The 24,705-nt window shown below is 39.9% G+C and overlaps 1 protein-coding gene across 2 annotated transcripts; it reads left to right on the forward strand.

Moving 5' to 3' along the window:
- Positions 1 to 11,993: 11,993 nt before the first annotated feature.
- On the forward strand, positions 11,994 to 21,053 carry ETAA1 (ETAA1 activator of ATR kinase). Of its 2 annotated transcripts, XM_066177757.1 has the most exons (7): positions 11,994 to 12,226; positions 13,640 to 13,777; positions 13,998 to 14,074; positions 15,550 to 15,668; positions 15,969 to 17,763; positions 17,944 to 18,055; positions 19,821 to 21,053. In XM_066177757.1, exons 1-7 carry the CDS (start codon positions 12,046 to 12,048, stop codon positions 19,934 to 19,936), a joined length of 2,538 nt encoding a protein of 845 aa, XP_066033854.1. In that variant the 5' UTR covers positions 11,994 to 12,045; the 3' UTR covers positions 19,937 to 21,053. The 2 variants fall into 2 exon arrangements, with proteins under 2 accessions (XP_066033854.1, XP_066033853.1); XM_066177756.1 differs by having other exon boundaries at positions 15,969 to 18,055.
- The last annotated feature ends 3,652 nt before the right edge of the window (positions 21,054 to 24,705 follow it).

Raw genomic sequence — 24,705 nt, forward strand, 5'->3', positions numbered from 1 at the left:
TCTTTACAGAAAACAAATTATTCCTGTAACTGTTGACATTGCCATCCACTATTTGTTAAGTACAAGAAATCCTGGATGCATCCTGTGAAAGGATCCACTTCCACAGTGGCAACACATCCCTCCAACAGATGAACAGGAGTGGCTGCAATGAAATATAAGATCCTCTTGTCCTTTGAGGTGCTACTCAAAATCTGGCAGAGGGATCAGGCTGGACAGGACAGCAGTGGCTTCACAGCTCATCACTTTGGTACCAGGTAGATCAGCATTTTGGTATTTCAATTGCCACCAGCAGTTTCCAAGATAACACTGACTTGAATGAACACTCTTGCAAGAGTATCTAGTCTGTCAGGTAGTTTTGAGTTTTGGGGAGTCTCTGCATCAGGAAAACACCACTGTGTACATTTTATCCTCTTGCTTTTTGTTCTGCAAACATTCTTTTAATTTGAAGGCAAAATTCCTTATCTCAGAGCATTCTGCTCATGCAACAGTATTAAATAAAAAGGATCAGCTGGTTTTCATCTCTTACCATGCAGGTAGTACAAGGTCACAGCTTTCCTTTCAGCCATGGGAGCCTTTCTACAGTCAGAGGGCAACAGACCACCTTGGTCTGTCGGTCTCTCTTCCAGACGTCTCTACTCTACAAAGAAAAAGAAATGAGGAAGATGAAGAAAAATCAAAAATGTTCTAACTTTTCCTCAAATATTAAAGAAAAAAAAAGGTTGAAAACCATGAATGTTTGGAAAGAGAAACACACAATCTGATATATTTATGACGTGTTTCACTTTAAGACCTAACAAAAAAAAAATAGAAAAAAAACTAAAAACAAGCAAATCAAAGCCAAAAACCAAACCAAACCAAAAAAAACCCACCAAAAATACAAAACAGACCAAAAAAAAAAACCACCCCAAAACCCATTACCTCCATTGTGCAGGTTGCAGAATTTAACCATATGGACAAGCTGCATGGAGAGGACATCTTATCAGAAACGGGTCTAAGTCATCCTGAGACCTCCTGATGTCTGATCAAGGATTGAAGGAGTACCTCAGAGAAAAGTCCATCTGATATAGATGGGGTGGAAGCAAATTAAAAAAAAAAAAAATCTAAGACATCAGAGCCCCAGATTTTTCACAGTTTGGATGTGTGTCAATACTAAAGTAAAAAATGTAGGGATTTGATAAAAGGATCTGATAAAAAAGCAAAAGAGGCATATAAGTGATAACTAACCTGATAGAGAACTAAAAGGGATAATCAAATTAAAACTGATCCACATGGGTTTCTGGAAAGCAGATTTTGTCAAGCTAAATTTGATACCATTTTCTGATGTGATTACAAATGGGACTGCTAAAGGCAACCATCTTGATAGATGCCTGTAAGAGAACTGGCTTTGCATCTCACCACAGTTTGACTGAAAAGCTAAAAAGCATGAGAGATGGGATTCATCCACAGCAATTATAGCTGTCTAAAAGTTTGGCAGCTTGTCCTAACTTCTCTATGTTCCCATTATACTCTGTGAAAAGAAAAAGACACTGTCAAAAAGTGATTTATGGTTTTTCAGATAAGTCCACTACATCTTTCTGTGGAGGTCTCCATCTCTCTGTTGACTTTTAAGAGCCTAAAAAACCAGCAATCGTTAGAAAGTAATTTTTGGATGGCTAAAATGAGATACAGTGAATCACAATGGCATCCTAAACTATTTAAAAACTATGTAGCAGATACATTTAACCCATCAATTTGTTACTGGGGAACAAGGCCCTAGCATTGGAATTGGCTCTTGCCTCCTAGACTCTTTTTCCCTTTTGTTTTAAAAAACAATATGGGAAGATGACCAGAAAATGAAAAATACTGGAGAAGACAGTTGGATTAGGTGAGTGTAACCAGATTTCAGTATAGCTAACAGGAAAGCCATGGATGAAAAAGTGAGTACAATGAAACAGATTTAATGAGGGAAGACTCAACTCTGGAAAAAAGAGATCCCAAAGAGGAGGCAAGGCTTTGGGAACATAGGCCATGACAAGTAACCAGATTACTACGAATTTTTAGAGTACTGCTAGAGTACTGCTAAGAGTACTGAAGTTTTAGGGTAACAAAAAGCTACTCACCAAATGTATAAACAATAATAAACAGGACTAAGGAGGTTGTGTTATCTATTTTGCATCAGTGAAATCAATAGTTTCATGGTGTTCCTGGTGTTGTTTTAAGAAAGACTATGAAAAATCCCATAGATTATGAGGAAGCCAGGGCAACAATTACGGTGTTAGGAAACATGTCATACTACAAGAGACTCAGGGCACTCAATCAATTAACTCATCAAAGCAAAAGTTAAAGAATGATTTGATCACAGGCTACAAGTGCCTCCCACGGGGAAGAAAAAGCTGATAATGGAGGGCTCTTCAATCTAGCAGGCAAAGAACAAGGTGGAAGAGCTAGAAGTTATAGCAAGACTAATTCAGTCTAAAAATAAGTTTAACATTTTAAAAAAGTCTAACATTTTAAACATTTAGGGAATAACTTGAAATAACTTGCCAAGAGCTATGATCTATTGTCTGTCACCAGAAAATAAGTTTTAATCAACACCCGGCCTTATTAGAACTTTATATTTCTATTTCTAAGCTTTTTAAAATGTTAAGTTTAAGAACCTCAGAACATAACTGTGGAGAAAAAGAATAAATGTTGTAAGTTGGGAAGCGTTTGCTGCAGTTCATAAACAGCCAAGAGATTTATTTTCCATTTGACCACCAATTCACAGACCCTCTACCATGAAACTTCCCTAACTGAAACACCTTCTCACTACTCCACACTGCGCAAACCTTTTTGATTAATGAGTGCTAACTCAAAGTGGATTGCACTAAAATTAGGAAGCAGGAAGAAATCATGATTTTCAATTATTCCTTGCAGAAATACCTCAAACAATACTTTTGAGTCACTTTAGGCATACCATTGTTTTCCAAATGTAAGCGTAAAACACAAATCACAATATGGTAAAGATCTCTCAGTAGGCAATTAAAAATTAATCAGCTAATTAGATCAAATGAACAAGAAAATAAGGCTCAGGAAGACATCCATTCCAATTAACATAATATTAAGTTACAAAAGACTTTTTCAGACAAAAAATAATCATCTTTATTTCAAATATCAAACCAATCAATAAAAAGGACACAAACAGTTAGTTCTTACCTTGTTATCCCCATGGCCAAAGCCAAAAGGAAATGACAGTAATAGTGAGTCAACTGCCTGTGCAACTGTATTAATTTCTTATTATTTCTAATCTTGTTAACTATTTTAATCCACAATTTAACCAGCTTGTATTAAATTTATGGGGATTCTACCTATATTGTGCTTGCTGTGTCTCTAAAGAATCTTCTTCTAGGTACTTAAAAACAAAACTAATGCAACCCAAAGTCTCACCTAAGTTTCTCCTCCGCTAGGTGACTCCTAACTAAAGCACAGGGCTTTACCATGGAGACAGAGGATGTTTAAAATAAGAAAAAAAAAAAAAAAAAGCAATTGAGGGATTCTAAAGTCTGTGTTGAGGATGATAAGATATACTCTCAAGGAAGGAAATAGCATTATAGGACACCTGATTGAATAAACCTCACTGGTTAAGCGGAAATGCTCGGGCAATCAGACAAGGGACGGGGGCATGGTTGAACCTAATTAGATGGATTGCACAGATTAAAAAATACCTGCTATTATAGGATGGCTCCTAAAATATTTTTTTCAAATGTCACATTAGTCCAGCAAAGACCAACCACCCCAAACTTCTGGCTGGACTCACAGGACGTATGCCACAGACTTCTGGGCACGCCAGGCAAATTTGGCAGCTGGGAGAAGACCATGACTCCCAGCACCCCAGTGCAGCACTTCCCTGCATTACCCACAAGTAGAGCACAGATAATGCTTTATCCAGATTTGTAATATCCAGTGACCCCTTTGCCAAGCAAACACAGCTTCCCTGTCCATCTTCTGAGACAGGCCTGGTTTGGGAACAACCCTTGAACTCCTCAAAAGCTGCATGGGGTGCAGTGTTACAGGCCAGGCAGGACACAACTACATGATTTACTTCTTCTTTTTTTTTTTTTTTTTTTTTTTTTTTTTTTTTTTTTTTCATTTTTTTTTTCTTTTTTTTTTTTCTTTTTTTTTGTGGAGGGAAAAGAAATCTAGAAAGAGTGTGCAATGGTTTAGAAGCAGGCTTTGCAAACCAATTCCACAATGAATGTATTTCACTTTGATCACCCCTCCTAGCCCGTAACAAAATTGAGGCAGTATTTTGTTTTGCAGAAATTAGTACCTTCAAGACCTGCAGTGGATTTATTATTTCTGCTAGGGATTGCACTTCCTTTCTGATCCATGGCTGTAAAATCCAGAGGGACAGAACAGCACAGAAAATTACTGCAAAGATGTAGTGTGACATAGGAAGAGTCAGAGGCATTATGTGTGAACAACACGACAAAAGGAAAAGCCACCTGAAAATAAATGAAAAAATTAATAATCAAAAGGGTGTCCAATTCTTATCTGGGCACTTGTTTGCTCACTCTGTGAATTTGGACCACCAAGCCATGGCATATAAAGCTGGAAGGGACACTGGGCCCAGAATTCAATCCTGCTTTAAAGGAACGTGCCATTCCTCAAGGAATGCTTGATGAAGCTATCATTCCAGAGAAAGAAATTCTTCCAACAGAAAACAAGTGAGGCATCAGACACACAAATTTTTCTCTTGCTTCATTCCTCAAACCAGGGCTCTAAAATTCCAAGCCAAACCTCCATTTCCAGTCCAAGCTTGGTCTTGCCACTGAAACAACTAATAATGGCATTTAGGGCACCTGTGGGACCATGAGGAACCAGTCAAAGACTTCAAATCATTATACAGTGATTATAAAACTGCTCTTGGGTGAGGGTAACTTCTAATCACTCCAACATTAAAACCAGCAGCAGTTTATGTTGCATTATAAGAGTTGCACATACACATGGAATAGGGAGACTCCACTGTTAAGCATTTCCATGTAAACTGTGGGTTATAGTTAATGGAATACAGGCTCAAAGGATAATGCACAGAATTTATAAAATGAAAGCCTCAAAAAAAGGCATTTTGGTAGCAGAAATTGTTTTTTCAATCGCAAGCTATGAACCCTCACCACAAAAATAGTCTGTCCAGAAATTGCTGAGTATATTGGAGAAACACAGAGAATGACTGTGTTTGGAGAATTCCATACTAGTTTGATCACTGATTTTTTAGTATACTAATTAGGCTAAACATTCTCCTGGAACAGATATATCATCAAAAGCTAAATCTGCTTTAAAGATATAAGCAGTGCTTATTTTTTCTGTGGAATTTGTGATCAAAAAGCTCTCCTCTCTGACCATCCACTGCTTTGTGTTTGGTAGCTGACAAAACACTTCACTAATTTACACTGTAGCATGTGAGAGTTTTAGCGAGTCGAGGATTGAAATACAGCTCAGTTTTTGTCACTGATGAAAAAAAAATCATCTACAGGATATATAGCAGATCAATATTTGTCAGGCTCTCCAAACAAGCTGGAAACCTATTCTTTCCTGCTCTTTAAAGAATTCTCTAACTAGTTCTCTTATAAGGCATTAAAAAAAATCCAGAAAACAAGAGAACAGAAAACCTATTTCTCACTACTTGATAGCCTGGAGCTGTAATACAGCAGGATCAACAGATTTAAGCAAAACAAAACAAAAGAAAATCTTGCTGATGTAATTTCTATGAACGGTTTTTAATCCTTGTTTATATCTTCTTTTCATGTATTAACAATAAGGTAGCAGAAGGTGCATCTCAGCTGGGAGAGCACATCCTTAATGCCACAGCAAACTATAATAGTATGGACATGAGTAAAACACAGGGAGAAGCTCTGAAAGCTCCTTGGCACAAGGAGAGACGCAGCAAATAACTGAGTGGATAGGTGATTATGGGTTTTTTTGTCTTCTTTTCTTCTGTTAGAGCTGGGATTAAATGCTCGAGAGATGATGTTTGTGTTCGGACTCAGTTGTTTATTAATTCTCATCTCTAGTACAGTTTCACAAGTCGTGAGTTTTAGCTAACAAAGGAGAAAATGACTCTGTCTTTATCACTTTACAAGGTGTTTCAAGTACAAACTGTCTGACACCTAAATTATTTTTACTTTTAACCAAATAACCAACCACCCGTGGTCCACAATGCGGACTTTTCTATCCAATGACAAAATACCACCCAGACCCATGAAGAAGAAGGTGAAAAAGAAGAACTCAGCCTACACTCTAAAACCTCCATCTTGCTTTATATATATATTACTACAGTCTAAAACCTTAAACTCTAAGTTTTCCACCATGTGATATTACACAATTCTATTCAAACCACACACCCACAATCCCAGTGCTGTCACTCAATTTTGGAAGCTTTTTCCAAGGTCTCAAGTCAAATGCAGTGTTTTATTGGGGGTCAGCGCCTGTCAGCACAGAAAGTCTAACATTCCCAGTGCCCAGGTCTAACATTCCAACAGGTGTCGACTGCCTCAAGACTCCTCCAGGCGTGAGGCAGCACAATTCTGATGTGCCCAGGTGATCACACCTGCTCCAGAAGAAGCTGTTGAGCTCTCTCCAGGCAGGCACTGAAGCTGACCAGCGCAGCTAAGGTGTAAGGCATGAATCTCTGCTCTCTTGCACAACCCTGACTCCTCTCCTGGATGCAGTTCACTCTGATCACTGAACAGTAGCTGTGGAATCAAGCCTACAGTACAATAAACACCTGGCAAGCCCTCCCAGTGGCTATCTCCAGTTTCCTGCCAGGGGTCTGAACCTCCAGGGCTCCCTACAGGCTTCTGCAACTTGTAGTCTGTTCATTGCCTGACCTAATTTTTCTGAATGGCTCTGCCATTTTGGCTGACAATTTCCTCTAAATGTCCAGACACCAAGCAACGGAAAATTTTCTTTAAATTCCAGTTAATGAGCAATGGAAAATGTCATCGCAATGAAGTTATTCAGATACTTAAGTGCTCTACTGGATTGGGCCTTTTGTGAGCTACATTTTAGTCCCACATTTAATGAGATTTTCTGGGTGTGAAAAATAAATTAGGATGAAGCTCTGTGATAAGAAGGGGGGAAAAAAAGAAAGAGATCTACGTAAAATATTTTTAAGGCTTCTATGGTTCTCGGGTAGCATGGCAGAGAGAAAGAGGGAAAGAGAACGCAAAAGCATAAACTAGGCTTGTGTAAATTACCCTGACATTTAATAACTCTCTACTAAAAATTCCCAAGCAAGGCTACTTCAGATATTTTTAAGGTCATGTATCATTTACTGTCTAGGTCAATTTATGCATCAGCAAAAATTGCTGCAAACCTTTCTGGACAGCACTTTAAAATTAAAGGTATATGTAACTGTTCTGGCCATATTTTTTTCCCCACCAGTTTCTGCTCTGCGAGCACTTCACCTTGGAAAATTAAAGTAACATTCTGTAATAAGTGAAGTCAGTATGATATTTCAAGGCAAGCCAAGGACAAGCTTTATAACTGTACTATCAAAATGCTATTAATAAAAGTAAAAAAAAAAAAAAAAAATACACACACGACGCCTGTGCTCCCCTATGGATGGAAAGAATTATTGTCCATTAAGTTAACATTTCAGATGTTCTCTCAGTCTTTCCTAAGGTCCCAAAACCAGCAACAAAACATAAATCTCTGCTTGTTAACTCATAATGTGCTATCACACAGTGCTCCATTTCAGTAAACATTCCAAGGCTTCTTAAGAGAATATGTGGTTAAGCAAGATTTCTGGGATGAGAAAAGGTGGAAAATATTTTCCTTTCACAGTTAAATTTTATAAAGGTGTCTTAGTATATTTTTGTTTGGGCCCACAGGGCCCAAAATGTATTTATAAATGCATCTTACATTATGCATCTAAATTCTCTCCTCTGTTTATATAGTCCCCCCCCACTGCTGTGCCAAATGATGCCATAGTTTTCCCCAGGACAACCCATGCTGCAGTATTACTTAATATTATCTCCTATGAAACCAGACACACCAGGTGAGGCAGTGCAGCAGAGAAACACCCAAGCTGGCTCTGAAGGGGCAAAGCTGGCTAGAAAATATCAAATTTCCTGAGTTACATCCCTCAGTGTCAATCCCTGAGCATTGCTGAGCCTCCCTCTGCAGAAATACATGACAAGACATACAGACACATACACTTAACTGCTCCTTCCTTAGGAAAAAACCCATGTTTTAAAGTACCATATAACTGGACTGAGTTTTAGAGTTTTTAAAGCCAAAATGAACCGAGGAAAATATGGCTTGGAGAATTTGCTCCTTCACCTGGTCTCAGGTGATCAAAATACATAGACACGTGTTTTCACTGGAGACAAATTATGAGTGTGTGTGTTTTGTGTGGTTTTTCAGTGGTTAAAAAGAAATACATTTTAAAACGAAAATGTAGTCTGGGAACAAAAAAGCCCAAGACAGCTAGCTTTGAAAACATCACAGAGCATTTAAAAACATACTGGAAAAAGAAAAGAGTGTTTGTCAAATTAATTTCATTATTTATAATAACTTCCATGCTCTCATAAATCTTGATTTTTTCATTGAAATCACTGTTATTGATTTTCCCTTTTCCCCAGCCTTAACAAGAATGAAAGATGAACCATAACATAGTCACTTCCCTTTCTTCGTTACATTGATGCAATACATTAGATTTTTTGAAAAACTCACTAATGAGATATACTCTGTCCAAGATAAAAATCCTCGCTTTAAAGCTCTGAGTTCAAAGGACTTGGAAAATGAGCCTTTCTCAGCCTTATTTCCAATGAATTCATTACACCAGTGGGAAATTCTCAGGAAGCGTCTCAGATCCGCACATTTATTTAATTCCATTTTAGATTTTTTTTGTCTCATGAAATAAAGCGAAAAGTTCCCAGGCAGTTTATGCTGCTATTAAAAACCGAACTAACTTTATTACTCATTCAATCTCCTCCATTATTTATCCCTTCTGATTTGAAAGTAGGACTCACAAGTGCAGCACCAGGAGTTTGCTGCGAGTCCCTGGAACGCAGCCTCGCCACAATTAGCCACTGATCCAGCTGCTCGCGCCACGCCAAGGGAATGCAAACTCCCTCCTCCTTGAGGCTACAGCTCCACAGAGAAACCCTCCAACATCACAGGCTTCTAACACTGCATTCCTCGACTTAATAAACACCATCAGCTCAGAGTTGAGTTCTCAAGCTGCAGTGATGTACACACACTTCTATTCATTGGGGAAGCAGGATTTTTTTTCCCCACTATGAACCTGTTTAGCTTATCTGTGCATGCAGATTTTATTTTGGTGTTTGCCAACTTCTGGCAACACAACTTTACACAGGCAACAAGATCTCCCATGCAGAATGAAATACATGTTAAATATGTTTCTGTTCTTCCCCTCCCCAAGTGCTTTTACTGCATGAGTAAAACCTCACAAATGCATGAAAGACCTGTGGCAAATATTCACATTTTATGAATGGGGTTAGTGAACAACGAGCTCAGAGAAAGGAAGGAATCAAAGAAGCCACTGCAAAATTTGCAACACTCAGAGAAAATGACAGATGCTACTTAATTTTAATTAGTGATGACAGTGTTTCAGATTATGCTTGTTAACAGAAAGACATACAAAGGCAGACTACTGTACAGTACCCAGCAGCTAAGAGGTCACTGGAAAGTGGTAGGAGACATCAAGATTGTCAGTTGTGTGTCAATTTCCATGTTTTGCCTTCCCTCAAGATGTATCTACTGTTACTTTAAGAAGTTTCTTCAGCGCCAATTTCAACTGTAAATAAGCAGCAGGCACCTTACAGAATGCCTATTGCATGGAGTCCAGGTAAGCCCTTTTTTAATTACTATATTGCAAATCAAAAATATTACGCACAGCTTTGCCACACTTTGTGCTGATGTACAGCTCTACCCTTGTCATGATTACAAGGCAGTAGCACTGCTCAGATGCCTGTGATGGATTTTGAAGCCTAAATCTTGATCCAGTTTTTCAGTTCTCTTTATATTTTAAAGTTCACTTTACTTTTTTATTTATTTTTTTAAATATTTTTTATATATTTTATATTTTACAGGTCCAGCATAACCAAGTTAACTACTCAAATGTCACAACTTTCTGCGCTTGCTATAAATTTGCCACATGTGTAATACAGTTTCTCTGTTTAATACATGGTACCTCATTTTTTTTCTTTCCTTGTTAAAAAGTCCTCTATTGGCTTTAATTACACTCATGAGAATGGGGAAGTGAAAAAACACATTGTTCGCCTGAGGCCTCAGGTGAAAAGAAAAGGTTTTTCAAGGCTCAGGGAATCAATCTTTAGTGACTTCTAAACTTCTTACTCCTGATCCAAGCCTGAAACCCACTGCTTACGTGTTACAAATGAAGCATGATCCCAAAGTACTCCAAATCAATTAAGCAAAAACCAGGCAAAAGACAAGTACAGAGCGGTTCACACCTTGACCCTATGTGCTCAATAGATATGTTTGTACATTTATTTTTAGAGGCTCAGGGAGGAAATATCCACATTGTTATATAATAGATACGTATGTATGCATTTATATTGCTTAATGATGTAATATCACAGTCCCTCAGGAACCCCATGTTAATTTCTTATCTACCAAATTTAGCTTCCTTAAGCATCAGCAGGGACTGTGATTGCCTTGGCAGCCCATTCTAATGCAGAATCGCTTTTCCTGTGAAGAAATACCTCCCGATGTCCAACCTAAACCTCCCTTGGTGCAGCTTCATGCAATTTCCTCTCATCTTGGTGCCGGTTGTCTGGGAGAAGAGACCAACCCCCACTTGGCTATAAACTTTTTTCAGGGAGTTGTAGAGAGTAAGAAGGTCACCCCTGAGCATCCACTTCTCCAGGCTGAACACCCCCAGTTCCATCAGCTGCTCCTTGTAAGGATTGTTTCCTAGACCCTTCGCCGGTTTCATTGCTCCAGCATCTCCACGTCCTTCTTGAGTTGGGGGATCCAGAACTGGACACAGCAGTCGAGGTGCAGCTTCATCAGTGCCAAGAACCGGGGAAGAATCACTTCCCTGGACCTTCTTGGCCAGCTGGGCACACGCTGGCTGACCTTCAGCTGCTGGTGATCACCACGCCCAGGTCCTCTTGCTGGAGCCAATTTCCAGCCACTCATCCCCCATCACGTATCACTAAGTGAGGATGCTCTGGCCAAAGTGTGGAACCCCCCACGTGGCCTTGTTGAACCTCACACTCTTGGTCTTGGCCCATCGATCCAGCCTGTCTGAGATCCCTCTGCAGAGCCTTCCTGCCCTCCAGCAGAACAACATTCCCACCCACCGTGGTGTCACCCTAGAATTTGCTAATGGTGGGTTTGAGGCGCCTCAGGCCAACGCTCTGCAGGAGGGCACAACCTGCCCATGGCGGAAAGGGAAGGGAAGGGAAGGGAAGGGAAGGGAAGGGAAGGGAAGGGAAGGGAAGGGAAGGGAAGGGAAGGGAAGGGAAGGGAAGGGAAGGGAAGGGAAGGGAAGGGAAGGGAAGGGAAGGGAAGGGAAGGGAAGGGAAGGGAAGGGAAGGGAAGGGAAGGGAAGGGAAGGGAAGGGAAGGGAAGGGAAGGGAAGGGAAGGGAAGGGAAGGGAAGGAAAGGAAAGGAAAGGAAAGGAAAGGAAAGGAAAGGAAAGGAAAGGAAAGGAAAGGAAAGGAAAGGAAAGGAAAGGAAAGGAAAGGAAAGGAAAGGAAAGGAAAGGAAAGGAAAGGAAAGGAAAGGAAAGGAAAGGAAAGGAAAGGAAAGGAAGAAAAAGGAAGAAAAAGGAAAGGAAAAAAAGAAAGAAAGAAAAAGCAAGCTTTCCTTTCCCCCCGCGGCGGGCACTAGGACCCAGCGCCCCTCCCGGCTGGCGGGGCGGGGCCGCAGTTCCCCTCCGCGTCCGCCTGCCCGCCCGCCCACGCGGCGCGGAGCCAATGGCCGCCCGAGGCGGCGCGGCGGCGGCCAATCGGCGGCGGCCCCGCGAGCCGCCCGGCAAAATGGCGGCGCCGGCGGTGGCGGGAGGGACGCGGTGCCGCCGCAGCGGCCGCCATGCCCGGTAGCCGGCGGCGGGGGTTGTCCCTCCGGCCCGCCGCCCTGAGGAGGCGCAGCGGCGGCGAGGAGCAGCTCACCCGGCGGCGGGCGGAGCTCCCCGCGGAGGAGGGGGAGGTGGAAAGCGGCGCGGGCCGAGGCCTGCCCGCCGGGGAGGCGGCGTGCTCGCCCCGCGCTGCAGGTACGGCGGGAGCGGCCCCTGGGGGGCCCCGGCCCTGCCCGCCACCCTCTGGAGGCGCGGCCGAGCCGTGAGGAGGGGTTGGTGCGGTGTAAATCCCCTCTGGCCGTGGGAAAAAGGGGCTGTTATTGTCAAGAGCACGCCCCGGGGGCCCTGGCTTGCGATAAGAAGAGCGTTGCCTGCAGGTCAAGGCAGGTGCGCCTGCCCCGCTGTTCAGCCCCGGTGAGGCCACATTTGGAATGCTGTGAGCCGTTCTGGGCTCCTCAGGACAAGAGAGACGTGGAACAGCTCCATCAGAGAGCTGGGAAGTTGGTTAGTGGTTTGGAGAGTGCCTTTTACAAAGAAAGGCTGAGGGATTTGGATCTGCTTAGCCTTGAGAATAAAGGGCACATCATCAATGTGTGTAAATATCTAAAGGGTGCAAAGAGAATGGACCAGGCTCTGCTCAGTGGTGCCGAGCAGTAGCACAAGAAACAAACAGAAACTGATGCACAGGAGCTTCCACCTGAATATGAGAAAGAACATCTTCACTGTGCAGTGACTATGCACTGGTACAGGTTGTCCAGAGAGGTTGTGGAGTTTCCCTCACTGGAAATATTCCAGAATCGTGTGGCATGTGCTCTGGGATGACCCTGCTTTGAGCAGGGAGGTTGGACAAGTTGACCCACTATGTTCCCTTCCAACCTCACCTGTTCCGTGATTCCCACAGCAAATACTGAGAACTCACCAAGGAGAGGATAAAACCCGGCACTTCAGGGCAAAACATCTTCTAAGATGTTCCTCCCATAGCAATAGCATCTTTTCAATTATTTCTGTAAGCTTTCACATCTGCAGCAGCATTTCTAAAGGACAGGGGTGACTAGCTGAGTTTCACGTAGGGTGTTCATCTCACTTACTGATCAAAGGTAGCTGCAAGCAGGTTTTGAACAGCTAAATTCCTGCTCTTAATAGTCCTAGCCAGAAAAGCCTAGGGAAGGAGATACAGACAAATGTAAGTTATGACCCAGAGTAGTTTGGAGGCCCATTAAAATAGTGGTTCGGCTCAGAGTTTGGCTGAAAGACACAAAGCAAGCAAGAATACAAAATATTCCCTCACAGAGGTCTTACATCATTTTTCTCTTAAAATAAGTCAAAATTCTCTCAAGTGTAAGAATTGGCATCCTGACAATCAGATGCTGAGTGTAAAGGTGTCAGGCTCATATAATGTTCTGTTATCTCTGTGGTGATATAACTGGCAAAACTGTGTTTAATGTCCAGTTATGAACACTATTCCTTTTGTGAGCAAAGAAATCCTGGTGAGTGTGGTTTTTATTCGTGACATTCCTAAAGCGTCTTCTTTTGCCTTGACCTGTTCTAAGTGATTTTTGCCTTTTTATTTGTTGTCCTTTAATAAAGATCCTCTTCCTTTTTGCACAGAGCCATGTTTACATAAGACACCAAAGAGGTCTTTGAGTAGGAAATCCCGGATACCTACTTTCAGCTCTCCTGTCAATGACACAGAGACACAGCAAGAAATCTTTTGGGATTCTCATTCTCCAATTGCACACAGACTAGGTAATAACCAAAATCCAGACAGTAAAAGTTATAAAAGATTTCTTGGAAATCTTTCTCTTCTAATGGTTAATTCTACTTTCATTAAAAACCCTTAAATTCTTCAATATAGCCCTGAATCAAGCTCTGATGTTCGCAGGTTTATTTGAATTATTTGAGATGTGCTGCACTTCATAAACTGGATAGATTTTAAAAATGTTAAGAAGTTTGTTTGTTTTCACAGGCAGTGGAAAAGCCAAGCAGTCTTCCAGCAGATGCGCAGTGGAAATTTCGGAAATCGTTAATCGTATTGCTCCTCAGGTAATTAATTGTAAAATAATGAACTCTAAAATGATGCCCTGCATGTGCAGTGATCAGAGAGAACAGTGCTTCAGCCTCAGCCTTGGTTTTAGTCACAGCAGTGTCATGGTCAGAGTTGGGCACGGAGAAAACGAGTTTCTAGAACTGGATTGAATTAAAATAGTGAGCGCAGCATTGACTGATCATTGTGTGAGTCACAGGTGCTGTAAAAAAGCACACATGAAGAAACTTGCAGCAGCTCCATCTTAGAAAGGTTTACTTTCAGAATATACAAGTTACTGCCCTTGCTCTTAGGAATACTGTTTATTTGTCCTACATTACTCATCTGTTAAAAGGTAAAAGTTTCTTTACACACTTGATTTATATGGCAGTTGTTTTTAAGCATTTTGAATAGTCTTGATTGACTGCTGATTTACAAGAACAAGACTCAGATGAGAGAAATTTTGCAATAGTATAAACATAGTAACCTTGTTTCAATACTGTAAATAATTTCCCTCTTTACCTCAGTATCTCTGCCCTTTCCCTCTTGCTGTGAACCTGATGTCCATAGCCCAGAAATTCAAAACAAAAGTGTGCTGTTGCATTTTAAGTGCAAGAAGAAAATGTGTAATTCCTAAAAGAGATCTGTAGTATTTAGTTTGCAAAACAATTGCCTGCTTTTTTGACGGGGCTGTTTAAAATATATTTACTGGTTAGCATATTTGTGAGAAATTATGCTAAAAGAATTGAAAAATCATTGATAAGGGATGCCACTGCATGCCTTTTAAATAGTTACAGTTCTGCCATAAATGTAATCTGCTGTTTATGTTTTTATCTTTTTTAAACAAAAATATTTTTAAAAAATCTTACATGTACAAAGAATAAGAGAACCTATTTAGAACTAACCTAGTATTTAGGAAAGTTCAAATTATTTTTGCTGGCTTAACACAGTAATTTCCCACATCCTATTGCTCTGCCTCTCTAAACAATTCATCACAGCATTGTATCTCTTTCATTTCAGAATTCAAATTCAAGCCTGAGCTTTGAAGTTCTGAAACAATTTCATGTAGTTTCTAAATGTCACTTAATTCTCTTTAAAGACTCTTCTTATAAATTAGTTGTAGTGGAAGAAGTCAGATTTTTTTTCTGTAAGCATACAGAATATAATTTATTTTAAGGTCTCTATCTGTGCTGCTGGCCTCTCAGCCTGCAGCTTGTCCTGAAGTAAACTAGATCACAGCTTGTAACATGAATATGTGTAAACCTGAAGTAGACTACTAGATTTGCATGCCAGAGTATAATTCAGTTATTTTAATTGAAGTGATACAACTGTCAGTGGACAATGTTGCAGTAATCTCACTTAACTTGTTTTTGCTCTTTTCTGTGACTTTCACTTGGTTTCATCCAGTTACTTAGTTTAGCAACTTTTAACTCCTGTAAGATGTGTATCTAGTCCAGTCTTTATCTGAAATCCAATTATAAATCTAATTATTCAGGATGAAAAAGCAGCCTGTAATGAAGGCTCCCTTTTAGGAACATGGATTGGGGAGGATGCAATTCCCTGCACTCCTGTCATCGTAAAAGGGCGAGCCAGGACAAAGTTGAGTTGTACAAGGTGAGTTACATTTTTTTCTTGCCCATCATAGCTCGGCTTGCATGAAAGAGGCTCTGTGGTCTTCTGTGTATAGTGAACCATACAACTGTACATTAGATTATAGAATGCTTTTAACTGTGAGTTTGTTACATCTTCCTAAAGGGGGTGGATGTTGACTGCATATTGGAAGCAGTGGGATTTAGTCATTCCTTTGTAGTTGTTAAACTAGGGAATGAGCAGCTCATAAGGTCATGTAGCTGAACTTGGCTAAACTTTCTCAGTAGCTCTGACTTCATGTTCTGTGTTTTCTTTTTAATCCAGAGATCTTAAAATAAAAAATCCCGAAGAGGAACTCATGAAATTGGCTAAGGAGTTTGATAAAAATCTAGTAGAGTCAGATGCTGTTCAGAAACAGGAGAAGCTGGGTCACAACTTCATCCAAACCACCTCAGAGCCTTCAAGTAATTCTAAAGATGAAGCAGATATAAAGAACCAGAAATCAGTGCTTGGTGTAGGTTCTGAAACAGATGCTGTTGTGTCCCTGAAGCCAGTTGGACAAAGCACTGGCATCCCTGTGGCAGAGCCCTGCCACTCCAGCAGTCAAAAGTCTGTAGACCTTGAGGCTGAAGTTGCCCTTCATGCTCTTTTTGACTCCTCTACCCAGAAGTGCAGCGGACAGCTGAGCCAAGGGCTGTCAGATACTTCTTTAAATAATAGTTTTCATAAAGTTAAAAGTACCTTGGAGGAGGAGAACCTTCCTGAGAAAGCTGAAGGCACACAGCATGGTAATTCAGAGGCATGTCAAAAAGATACTGTGTTTGCTGTAGGAAACGTGGAGCAGGCTGGACCAAAACCTGATACTGACACCCTGACAAAGAAGAATCCTCCTTACCTGAAGGCGCAATTGGTGGCCTCTGCTAAGCTTGCTGGAGTAGTTTTTGATGACTTTGATGACTGGGATACAGATCTTTTGGCAGATGACTCTTTTGTGATGCAAATAACCCAAAATCCTGAATTGATAAGTGCTGAAGAACCACCACAAATTCCTGCAGATCCATTTGTGCATGATTTCAGTGATGTTAGCAGAACAAAGCAAAGAAGTAGTGGCAATTCAGTAACTCTTTTGGGGACTGTAAATAAATCTAACAGTTTGCAATATTCACCTTTGAAACATTCAAATAAAAACTCACAAAGTGTTGTAAAATCACTGTCTTTACAAAAGCCATGTGAGACAGAAAGCTCTAAGACAGAGACCAAGGCCTTGCATGGTAAATGTGATGTTAAGACAGATAAAATTAAGTCTGTTTGGAAGAATACCCAAAATAGCGATTTGAACCGTATTCCTGTTTCAGTGCAATCTGAAATGAAGAATGGAAGTGAATCCACTAAGCCTCAAAGTGATGCTCTTCCTCTTTTTCCTTCAAGATCTAATCCTCATAGACAGCCAGCAGGAAAACCTGGGAATAACACTCATACTGTTTCCTGTCAGTCATCCAGTGTTTTTACCAACATGAAACCTACTGATCTAACCAAAGTGGTCAACCGAGCGAATACAGGTCACTCAAATCAAGTTGAAATACCAAAGAAATATCCCCTGTCATTTGATGACTGGAATGAACCAAAATTCTCTGATGAGATATTAGGTGTGTTTTGTGGATCTGATAGCCTTTGGGATGCAAACTGTGAGGATGATGAATTGTTGTATCAGGTGTGTGATGATGTAGAAAAGCAAACTCAGAGCCAGGACGTTAAACAAGAAAAAACTAAAAGTTTTCAAGGAGCCAGTGTTAATTCCAGATCAAATGCTGATAACAGCTTCCCAGCCTCTAAACAAGGACTGCCTGATCTCTTGGCACTAAAAACAAATGCAAAACAGGAGGCTCTCTCACTAAAGGATTCCTGTAGGAATTTATCAAAGACAGTGGCTATAACAGATCATGTGGTGAACTGTAAGAACATCTCAAATCCTCAGACTGTGATCATGGGTCCTTCTGTGGAGTGTAAAAACACACTGCCTAAAAACACTCACCAAGATGCCTCTGTAGACACTGCAAAGACTGTTTCAGGGAAATGGTACAGGTCCAATTCTGTGCCAGCAGGAGAGGCAGGTTCTGAAGTAAGTCCTGTTAATGGAGTAAATATTTTTAGTAGAAAGATTCCAAGTAGCAGCTCTGGTAACAAAACTTCACTCGCGCCTTCAAAGTTTAAGTTCCGAAAGATTAACAGTTCTCAGGGTGGTCTTTGTGTAGGGTCTGAAAACCCAGGGAATCATTCTGGCTTTGGAATTGCTCTGCAGGGTTTGGAAGGAAGCAAGAATCAGGTGAATGTGACTTTGCACAGCAAGCTTGACAATAAGAAGTCACCTTTCAAGAGGCACCTTTCAGAGTCTTTTGCACAGCCTACATCAGGTATTTGTCTTTATCACTGTATCATTGTTAGACTGTTACTGTTTCCTTTCTGTAGTCACAGTGTCAGAGAAATTTGTACTGTGTTGCTTAAAATAGGCTTCAATATCCATCCATTCACCTAAGGTGTTAGCCGATGTTCTAAGGAGAAATCTGGAGGTTGTTTTCTCAGAAATAAAAATGTCCTGATGCCTATCTTGAATTCCTGTAGTTCAGGACACTTGTCTCTAACTCCACTTCTCTAAACACCTCACACCCTCTCCACAGACACTCAGGTTCCCTAGGATCAAGTATAGGCTGATGCAGAACTCAGAATACTATTTACTTAATCTGTCACTTTAAAAATACTGTTATTTTGATGCACAGCAAAACCCTCATTAATGATGGGACAGGGGAAGAAGACACCACGTGATACAGAATGCTGGTTTCTTCATATTCCTCTACACCTGGGATTTGGAACCTCAAAATCACTTGGCACTTCTCAGAGCTCAGCCTGTGTTGCTGTTTGCTCTGTGGCTGAAATTGCCAGTGAAATATTCTTGTGTTATAAACACTAAGATGCCCTTTCATCCAGAGGAGGCGTCAGTCAGTTCTTTATCGCCAGGCAACCATCAGTAAAATTCCATGCTCAATGTTGCTTCCTGGGGACATGTAGAACCTGTCAAGTGCCAGCCAGTCTTATTTTTACTTGATCTCACAGCTTGGCAAAGTTTTAATCAATATTCATTCTGATAAAACACGCCTTTAAGAGTGTCCTGTATTAACCTCCGTTTTCAAGGGGCACTGTTGCAAAAGCAACAAAACAATTAATTATTGAAGAATGAATATTTTAGCTGTTTCTTCCCCAGCAGAGAAGCATGTCAATGAAAAGTAGCAATTTTGGATTATAAGGGGAGAGATAATTAGTTATTCTGTGGAATGTTCTAGAGAGTAGAGGAACAAAATAAAATAGATTTTCTTTCCAGAGAAACCATAACTTTCTTCATCTTAAATTTTGAGGGAAAGAACATTAACCAAAAAATGGATATTAAGTGGTCATTTAAAAAATGACTATTTAATTTTTCATGGACATTTTTTTGTGAGAAGCCAATATACCCTTTTTTCCCCATTTATTCAGTTTGAATACTTATTAAAAATACATTAATTGGAAATTGGTGTATAAACATGGTAAAATTATTGACATGTGCAAGGAGTGTTCCTGTTGGTTCCAGTGAGGTCAGGATTTTATAGTATGGGAATTTATAGTTCTGTAACACACCATATAAAACGCTATGCTTAGCTATCATCTTCTTGTCTCCTTTGCCAATTTTTATTGCTACTTTTGACCTTTTTTCAACCTATCTTGTTTTATTTGTGTGACACCTGTACTGTAGCTGACCCCTGTGTCTGTACCATCCGCATGTCCATATCTCTGCCCAACTCACTAAATTGCAGAGCCCTTTTCACTCTGATAGCCTTAATTTTCCTAACCCATCTCCTGTGTTGTCTCCTGATTGTCATAAGGTTCACTTGAAGGGCACCCCAGGAAAATCTCCTGGAAGCAAATGTGCACGTCCCAGTGTTTTCATTGGGAGGGTAATAATCAGTAGCACTACAAAGGTCATGCATCTTGCCCCCTTTTCCTGCTTTGGGGACAGGATGGATGAGCCATTTTTAAAAGCGTGCTCCTGCCATAGAACTTCCACCACTGAAAATGGCTCAGTTAAAATACATAATGAACAAACCTGAAGCTCCTAATACATGTTTTTGGTTTTGTTTTTATTTCCAGTGTTTGCGGTAGAACAAAAAAATAGAAAATGTTCTCAAGAAGAGATCGAAAGGAAAAAACAAGAAGCTCTTGCACGAAGAAAATCCAGAACACAGGCATTCTTTAAAGATGCTTGAACTTGGAGTGTAATTTTTTCTGTGGAATAAGCTTGTGGGAGGGAAATACTGTAATGCTAGAAGACACTTTTTAAACTCTGTTCACAGCTACTGATGGCAAGCTTTTACTGTTTTCCAATATAAAAAGATCTGGACCTGAACCATGACTAATGCTCTAGAGGCACTTAGTTTTAATTAAAAACAATCAGTTATAAATGTGTAGTCCCAAACTACATTCAGCTAGATGGAGATTCTGTTGAGTTGAAATGATGAAAATCATGGAAATATTGGTATACATGCATAATGAAGGTATCATTGCAAGTATTATTGCAAGTATTCTAATCTGTAAGACTCTCAAGTACACACAGACTAAAGAATACTAATGTTTGCTCTCGGGTAGAAGAAAGTTTTAAAATTTTGCGTTAAATAAAGTACAATCTAGGAAACATCCAGCATCAGAAAACTGATGGAAACGAACAGACTCTGGAAAGTGTGCTCAGTTTGTCCCTGTTACCTGAGGTAAGAATTGTACATAGAGGAGGAAGGATGTAATATAAGATTTTCATTATGCAAAAAAAAGTGTCCTGCAGAGGACATCTTAAATTCTTTTAAATTCTTTTCAGGAAGAACCTGGAAATACCCTAAGGAAATTGGGCCACCTTTTTCTAAGTGCACATCACCAAAGCTAATTAGAAAATGTAGCCTTATGTCATTTTACCAAACCATGAGCAATATATAGCAGACCAGGTGAAATCTCAACAGTTATGCATCAGTTTAGCCTTATGGATTGTACATATTTTCAAACTAAAGGCTGTTAAATTATAAAAATGCTGTGTCATGTCAGCTTAACAGGCTGAGAGAATTTTTGATCTGATAGATTGGTGTAGAGCTCAGACTGCAAAAACTGCCTCTGGGTAAGCTGCAAGATATTTTTCAACTGAGAAATGCTTATATGTAAACATGTGACACTGTGAAAGATGACTGTAATTTTTTCTTTGTAAATAAATGACTTGGAAATGTTTCTCCAAAGGTTGGAGGAAGCTTTTGATTTCTGTAGTATGCCATTTTTGTAATTCTTGAAAATGTAAGTATTGTATATTTGTAAGTCATCATTAAACTTTTTTTCAGTTTTTTTCTAGTCTGGTTTTGAAAATACTGTTCTACAGAAACTGGTAAAAGGGAGTGAAATGGGAATTCCATATGGAATTAACCTGGAGTCCTCACTTGGTAATTTCCCTGATTACTCAATACCTCAATTTTCTACCCGTAGTGGTGACAAAAGTGCTTCCTTTGATCCGTTTAAACTAAAAATCCTTGATGGACAAACTGTTTCAACACACAACCAGCTGCAAGTGCAGTCCTGAAATATTTAACTGGGGTCTTTTTTGCTTGTATTAAACCACCTTGGGGTCAGTGTCAGTTGATTAAGGACTCAGAGCCCCAAGGCCACCAGAGACCATCCAGGTACCCAGTAAAGTGTTACAGTCTGTGGCTGCAGCTCCCTGCCCTGCTACTGTTGTGTAATTTATGATGATTAAATTTGGATTAGTTTACTGATCTGACTGAAAATTAATCCAGAAAAATATTTTCAGCTTTTCAAAGAAGTTCATCACAATGATACCCTCAACAGCTATCATACCACGAAACAGCAAGGTTTTGTTGTATTGCCAAGCCTCTGCTGGCAGTTTTCAGTTAAAAAGACAGATTCGCATGTCCTCATGACAAATAAGTGTAAACCCAAAAACACCAGCTATTGGAGAAATTGGATTTATCCAGAGAATGTAACTTGCTCTGTGTATCTCTTTAGATTCTCCTACGGCACCACAATCAGGTAACGTGCCAAATGCCAAGAAAAAGACAATGAGAAAAGGCTGCTACTCTCAATATTAAATAATGAGAGTTATAAAACTGGCTTTTAAGGTACTGATGCACAAGAATGTTAAATATTATTAAGAAAGATAAAAGGGAGGCTTTTGCCAGAACAGTGTTCAGCTTAGCAATCCTTCCCTCCCCAGTATGCTTCCCTAGATACAATTCTGTAAAGAAACCAAGGTAATTTTGGTTTTCAGGGATGACTTTGTTAATTATGATCTGAGAAGATGAAAGGAGGGAGCTGTTGTAGATGTTGAGTTTTTTTTTTTTTTTTTTAAGGAAGGTTTCATTCTGTGATGTGAAAGGACTAACTTTCAATCAGAGAATGGGATAAAGAGTAGATAAATAATACAGGCTAACCACGTTACAGCTCCCCAAGCTCAGCATGGAAATGGCACACCCTGAATGCTGTCACTGTGTGTCCTTGGGCAGGCTCAGTTTAAAACCAGCTAACTGCTGATTTTCTCAGCATCCACAACAGAAAGGCCCTGGAGCTGCCCACCTGAAATGCCACCACTGCTCTGTCCTTGAATACAGTGGCCAGAACATACTGGCTTACCCTTTATCATGAGCATCAGTGCTGGAAAATAAGAGTTCGGTGTACGACAAGGGGAATGCTCTTTTCATGAGGGATGTGGAAAGAACCCCTTGCAAACTTTCCAGCGTGATGAAGACACAAACTCCATTTTAACCAATTGCTGTCACTTCTTACCTAAGTACTTCCTATGTGCTGCTTATTTAAACCATATTTTAAGAATCTGCTGATCAGTGTGACACATGCCAGTTTTGATAGTGAGGCAAATGCAATCCATTGCCCTCTGCCTTTAAACCAGTCATGACGGAGGCTTGGTTATTTTACTTTTCATAAGTACCTATCTTTAGCATTTATTAGACTTTAAAAGCCTGTAATTTGGTTTTTGTTAAACATTGCTTTCCAAATAGAATTCACAATATCTTAGGAGCATGGTATTATTATTTGAGGGTGAGACAAACTGCCAAGCATTTTTGGTCACAGCCTGGCTATCTACAAATGCCCTACTATACCACCTCTCAGTTACCAAACTGAATAGAATTACTTCTTTTTGTCACTTGACTTGCTTCCTCTCCTCACCACTGAGAAAGAAAGTTGAGCAGCAGCCTCATCACCCCACAAATGCATAATCTTAATTAATTAATACATATATGTATTAATTACATATTAGTATTTCAATAGCTGACATTTCACTGTGAAGCCACATCATCCTCCAGGCAAGAAAGTTTTATACAAATAGTAACAACAATCTTAAATACATTCTAAATTAAATTATGACTGTCAGGTTTCATTATAAATTAATTTATGACTGTTTGCTTAAGCACTCATCTTCTTTTCATTCAGAGCACACCAATTTTTTATGTCAGTAGAGCAATCAGTGAGCTTAAATGTAATGTAAATGGAATTCCTGTATGTCCTCATATCTAAGTATAATTTTTATTCCACAGATACTGACGGATTTCGCAATGAGTGATGTTGCCTGCTTAAAATCCAAATATTATCTTTCTCAAGTAAAACCTGTAGTGGATTTTTTGTTTGTTTGTTTCTTTTAGGAAAGGCAGATACAATCAGGTAGAGGATCCATTCACCATTATTCTCCATATCTGTATCTAAAATTCTACACTGACATACATCCACACCCTTCCTCTTCATGCCAGAGAGGGATCACATTTATTTATAGCATTTGAGAAATTTAGTAATACTGGGGTTTTATTGTGTTGTATCAGATTTTCAGAGAGGCCAGCACCCAGCAGCTCTTCAAATTTTGGCCTATGAGGCACAATTAATCTTGGGGCTGCAGTTCAGGAATAGCAATGTAATCTTATACTATGTGTACCACTTATTACATCTAGACCTTTATACCCAGAGGAGTAACATAGATGAATTCATTGATTTTATCTTCTTAAGCCTAAAAAAGAGCTACAATTTTTCAGGAGAGAATAGCTGGAAGCAACAGATAGTGACCTAAATAGTAGAATTCCTAAGATAAAATAGAAGAAAATGAACACAAATGCTTCATTGTTTGAGAGCTGTATTGTCTGCAACACACTCCAGTGAATCCAGTGTTTGTGGAAGAGGCCAAGGCAGATAGAATCTGTGGAGCTAAAAAATGACAGCCTGAGTAAGGAGCCATCAGAGATGAAGCTGGGAAGACTGTGGCAATTGTGCTGTAAATCATAACTGCAGTATTTGTTCACAGCTCTGGTTTCTATGTGTACTGGTGGGTTTGTCAGAATCGTCAGAGAAGTCCTGCCTCATAAAACACTTAGGGATGTCTAATGTACTGTTCTTATGGAGCTAAATATAAATTTCAGTGGCAGCTGTCTGGGTATAATGTCAGTATGGGGCTGGCAGACCATTAAAGGCCTGATCCTGTTCTTGCAGTGAATTCCTTACAGCAGTGGAGGTAAAGGGGGGGGACTCAGGTGAATAAAGAATCAAATCAAGCCTGTGCATTTTACTATCACAAGTAGTTCTTGTCTTTAGCACTAGCATTTATCAAAAATATTATCGATTATGCACATTTTCAAAGTTATTTTTTGGGGAAAAGGTTGCATTTACACATACTTTCTAAAGACCTAGGTTCAGCTTTCACCTCAAACAACGTGGTTAAGAGAGGTGAACACTAAAGGATTTACAGATTTCTGTTTAAATGAAGGTTGTCTGCTCATTGCAGCTTGTACTAACTAAAGGAAAAACTTGATTTAAGTTTTAACCTTAGGAAATTGCGATCTGTGTAGAGATGAGAATGAAGTTTTGCATGCACTGCCACACTCCATGAACAGAAGAGATCCAAAGAAAATATATTCTAACTGATCAGGGTAAGTTGGGTTCAGGGTATTATTCCTTTCTTACATGCCTCAAGCTGAGTGTACATCAGGCATGT

The sequence above is a fragment of the Chamaea fasciata genome, unplaced genomic scaffold, assembly GCF_029207755.1.
Source record: "Chamaea fasciata isolate MVZ Bird 193981 ecotype frontalis unplaced genomic scaffold, bChaFas1.0.hap1 SCAF_3, whole genome shotgun sequence".
In the NCBI taxonomy this organism is placed as follows: Eukaryota; Metazoa; Chordata; class Aves; order Passeriformes; family Sylviidae; genus Chamaea; species Chamaea fasciata.

What these genes read in the sequence shown, in the direction of transcription:
- ETAA1 (XM_066177756.1), top strand. Translation starts at nt 12,046, where the DNA reads ATGCCCGGTAGCCGGCGGCGGGGGTTGTCCCTCCGGCCCGCCGCCCTG. An exon ending in GTGCTCGCCCCGCGCTGCAG is followed by an intron (nt 12,227 to 13,639) that starts GTACGGCGGGAG and finishes CTTTTTGCACAG; the next exon opens with AGCCATGTTTACATAAGACA. An exon ending in TCCAATTGCACACAGACTAG is followed by an intron (nt 13,778 to 13,997) that starts GTAATAACCAAA and finishes TTGTTTTCACAG; the next exon opens with GCAGTGGAAAAGCCAAGCAG.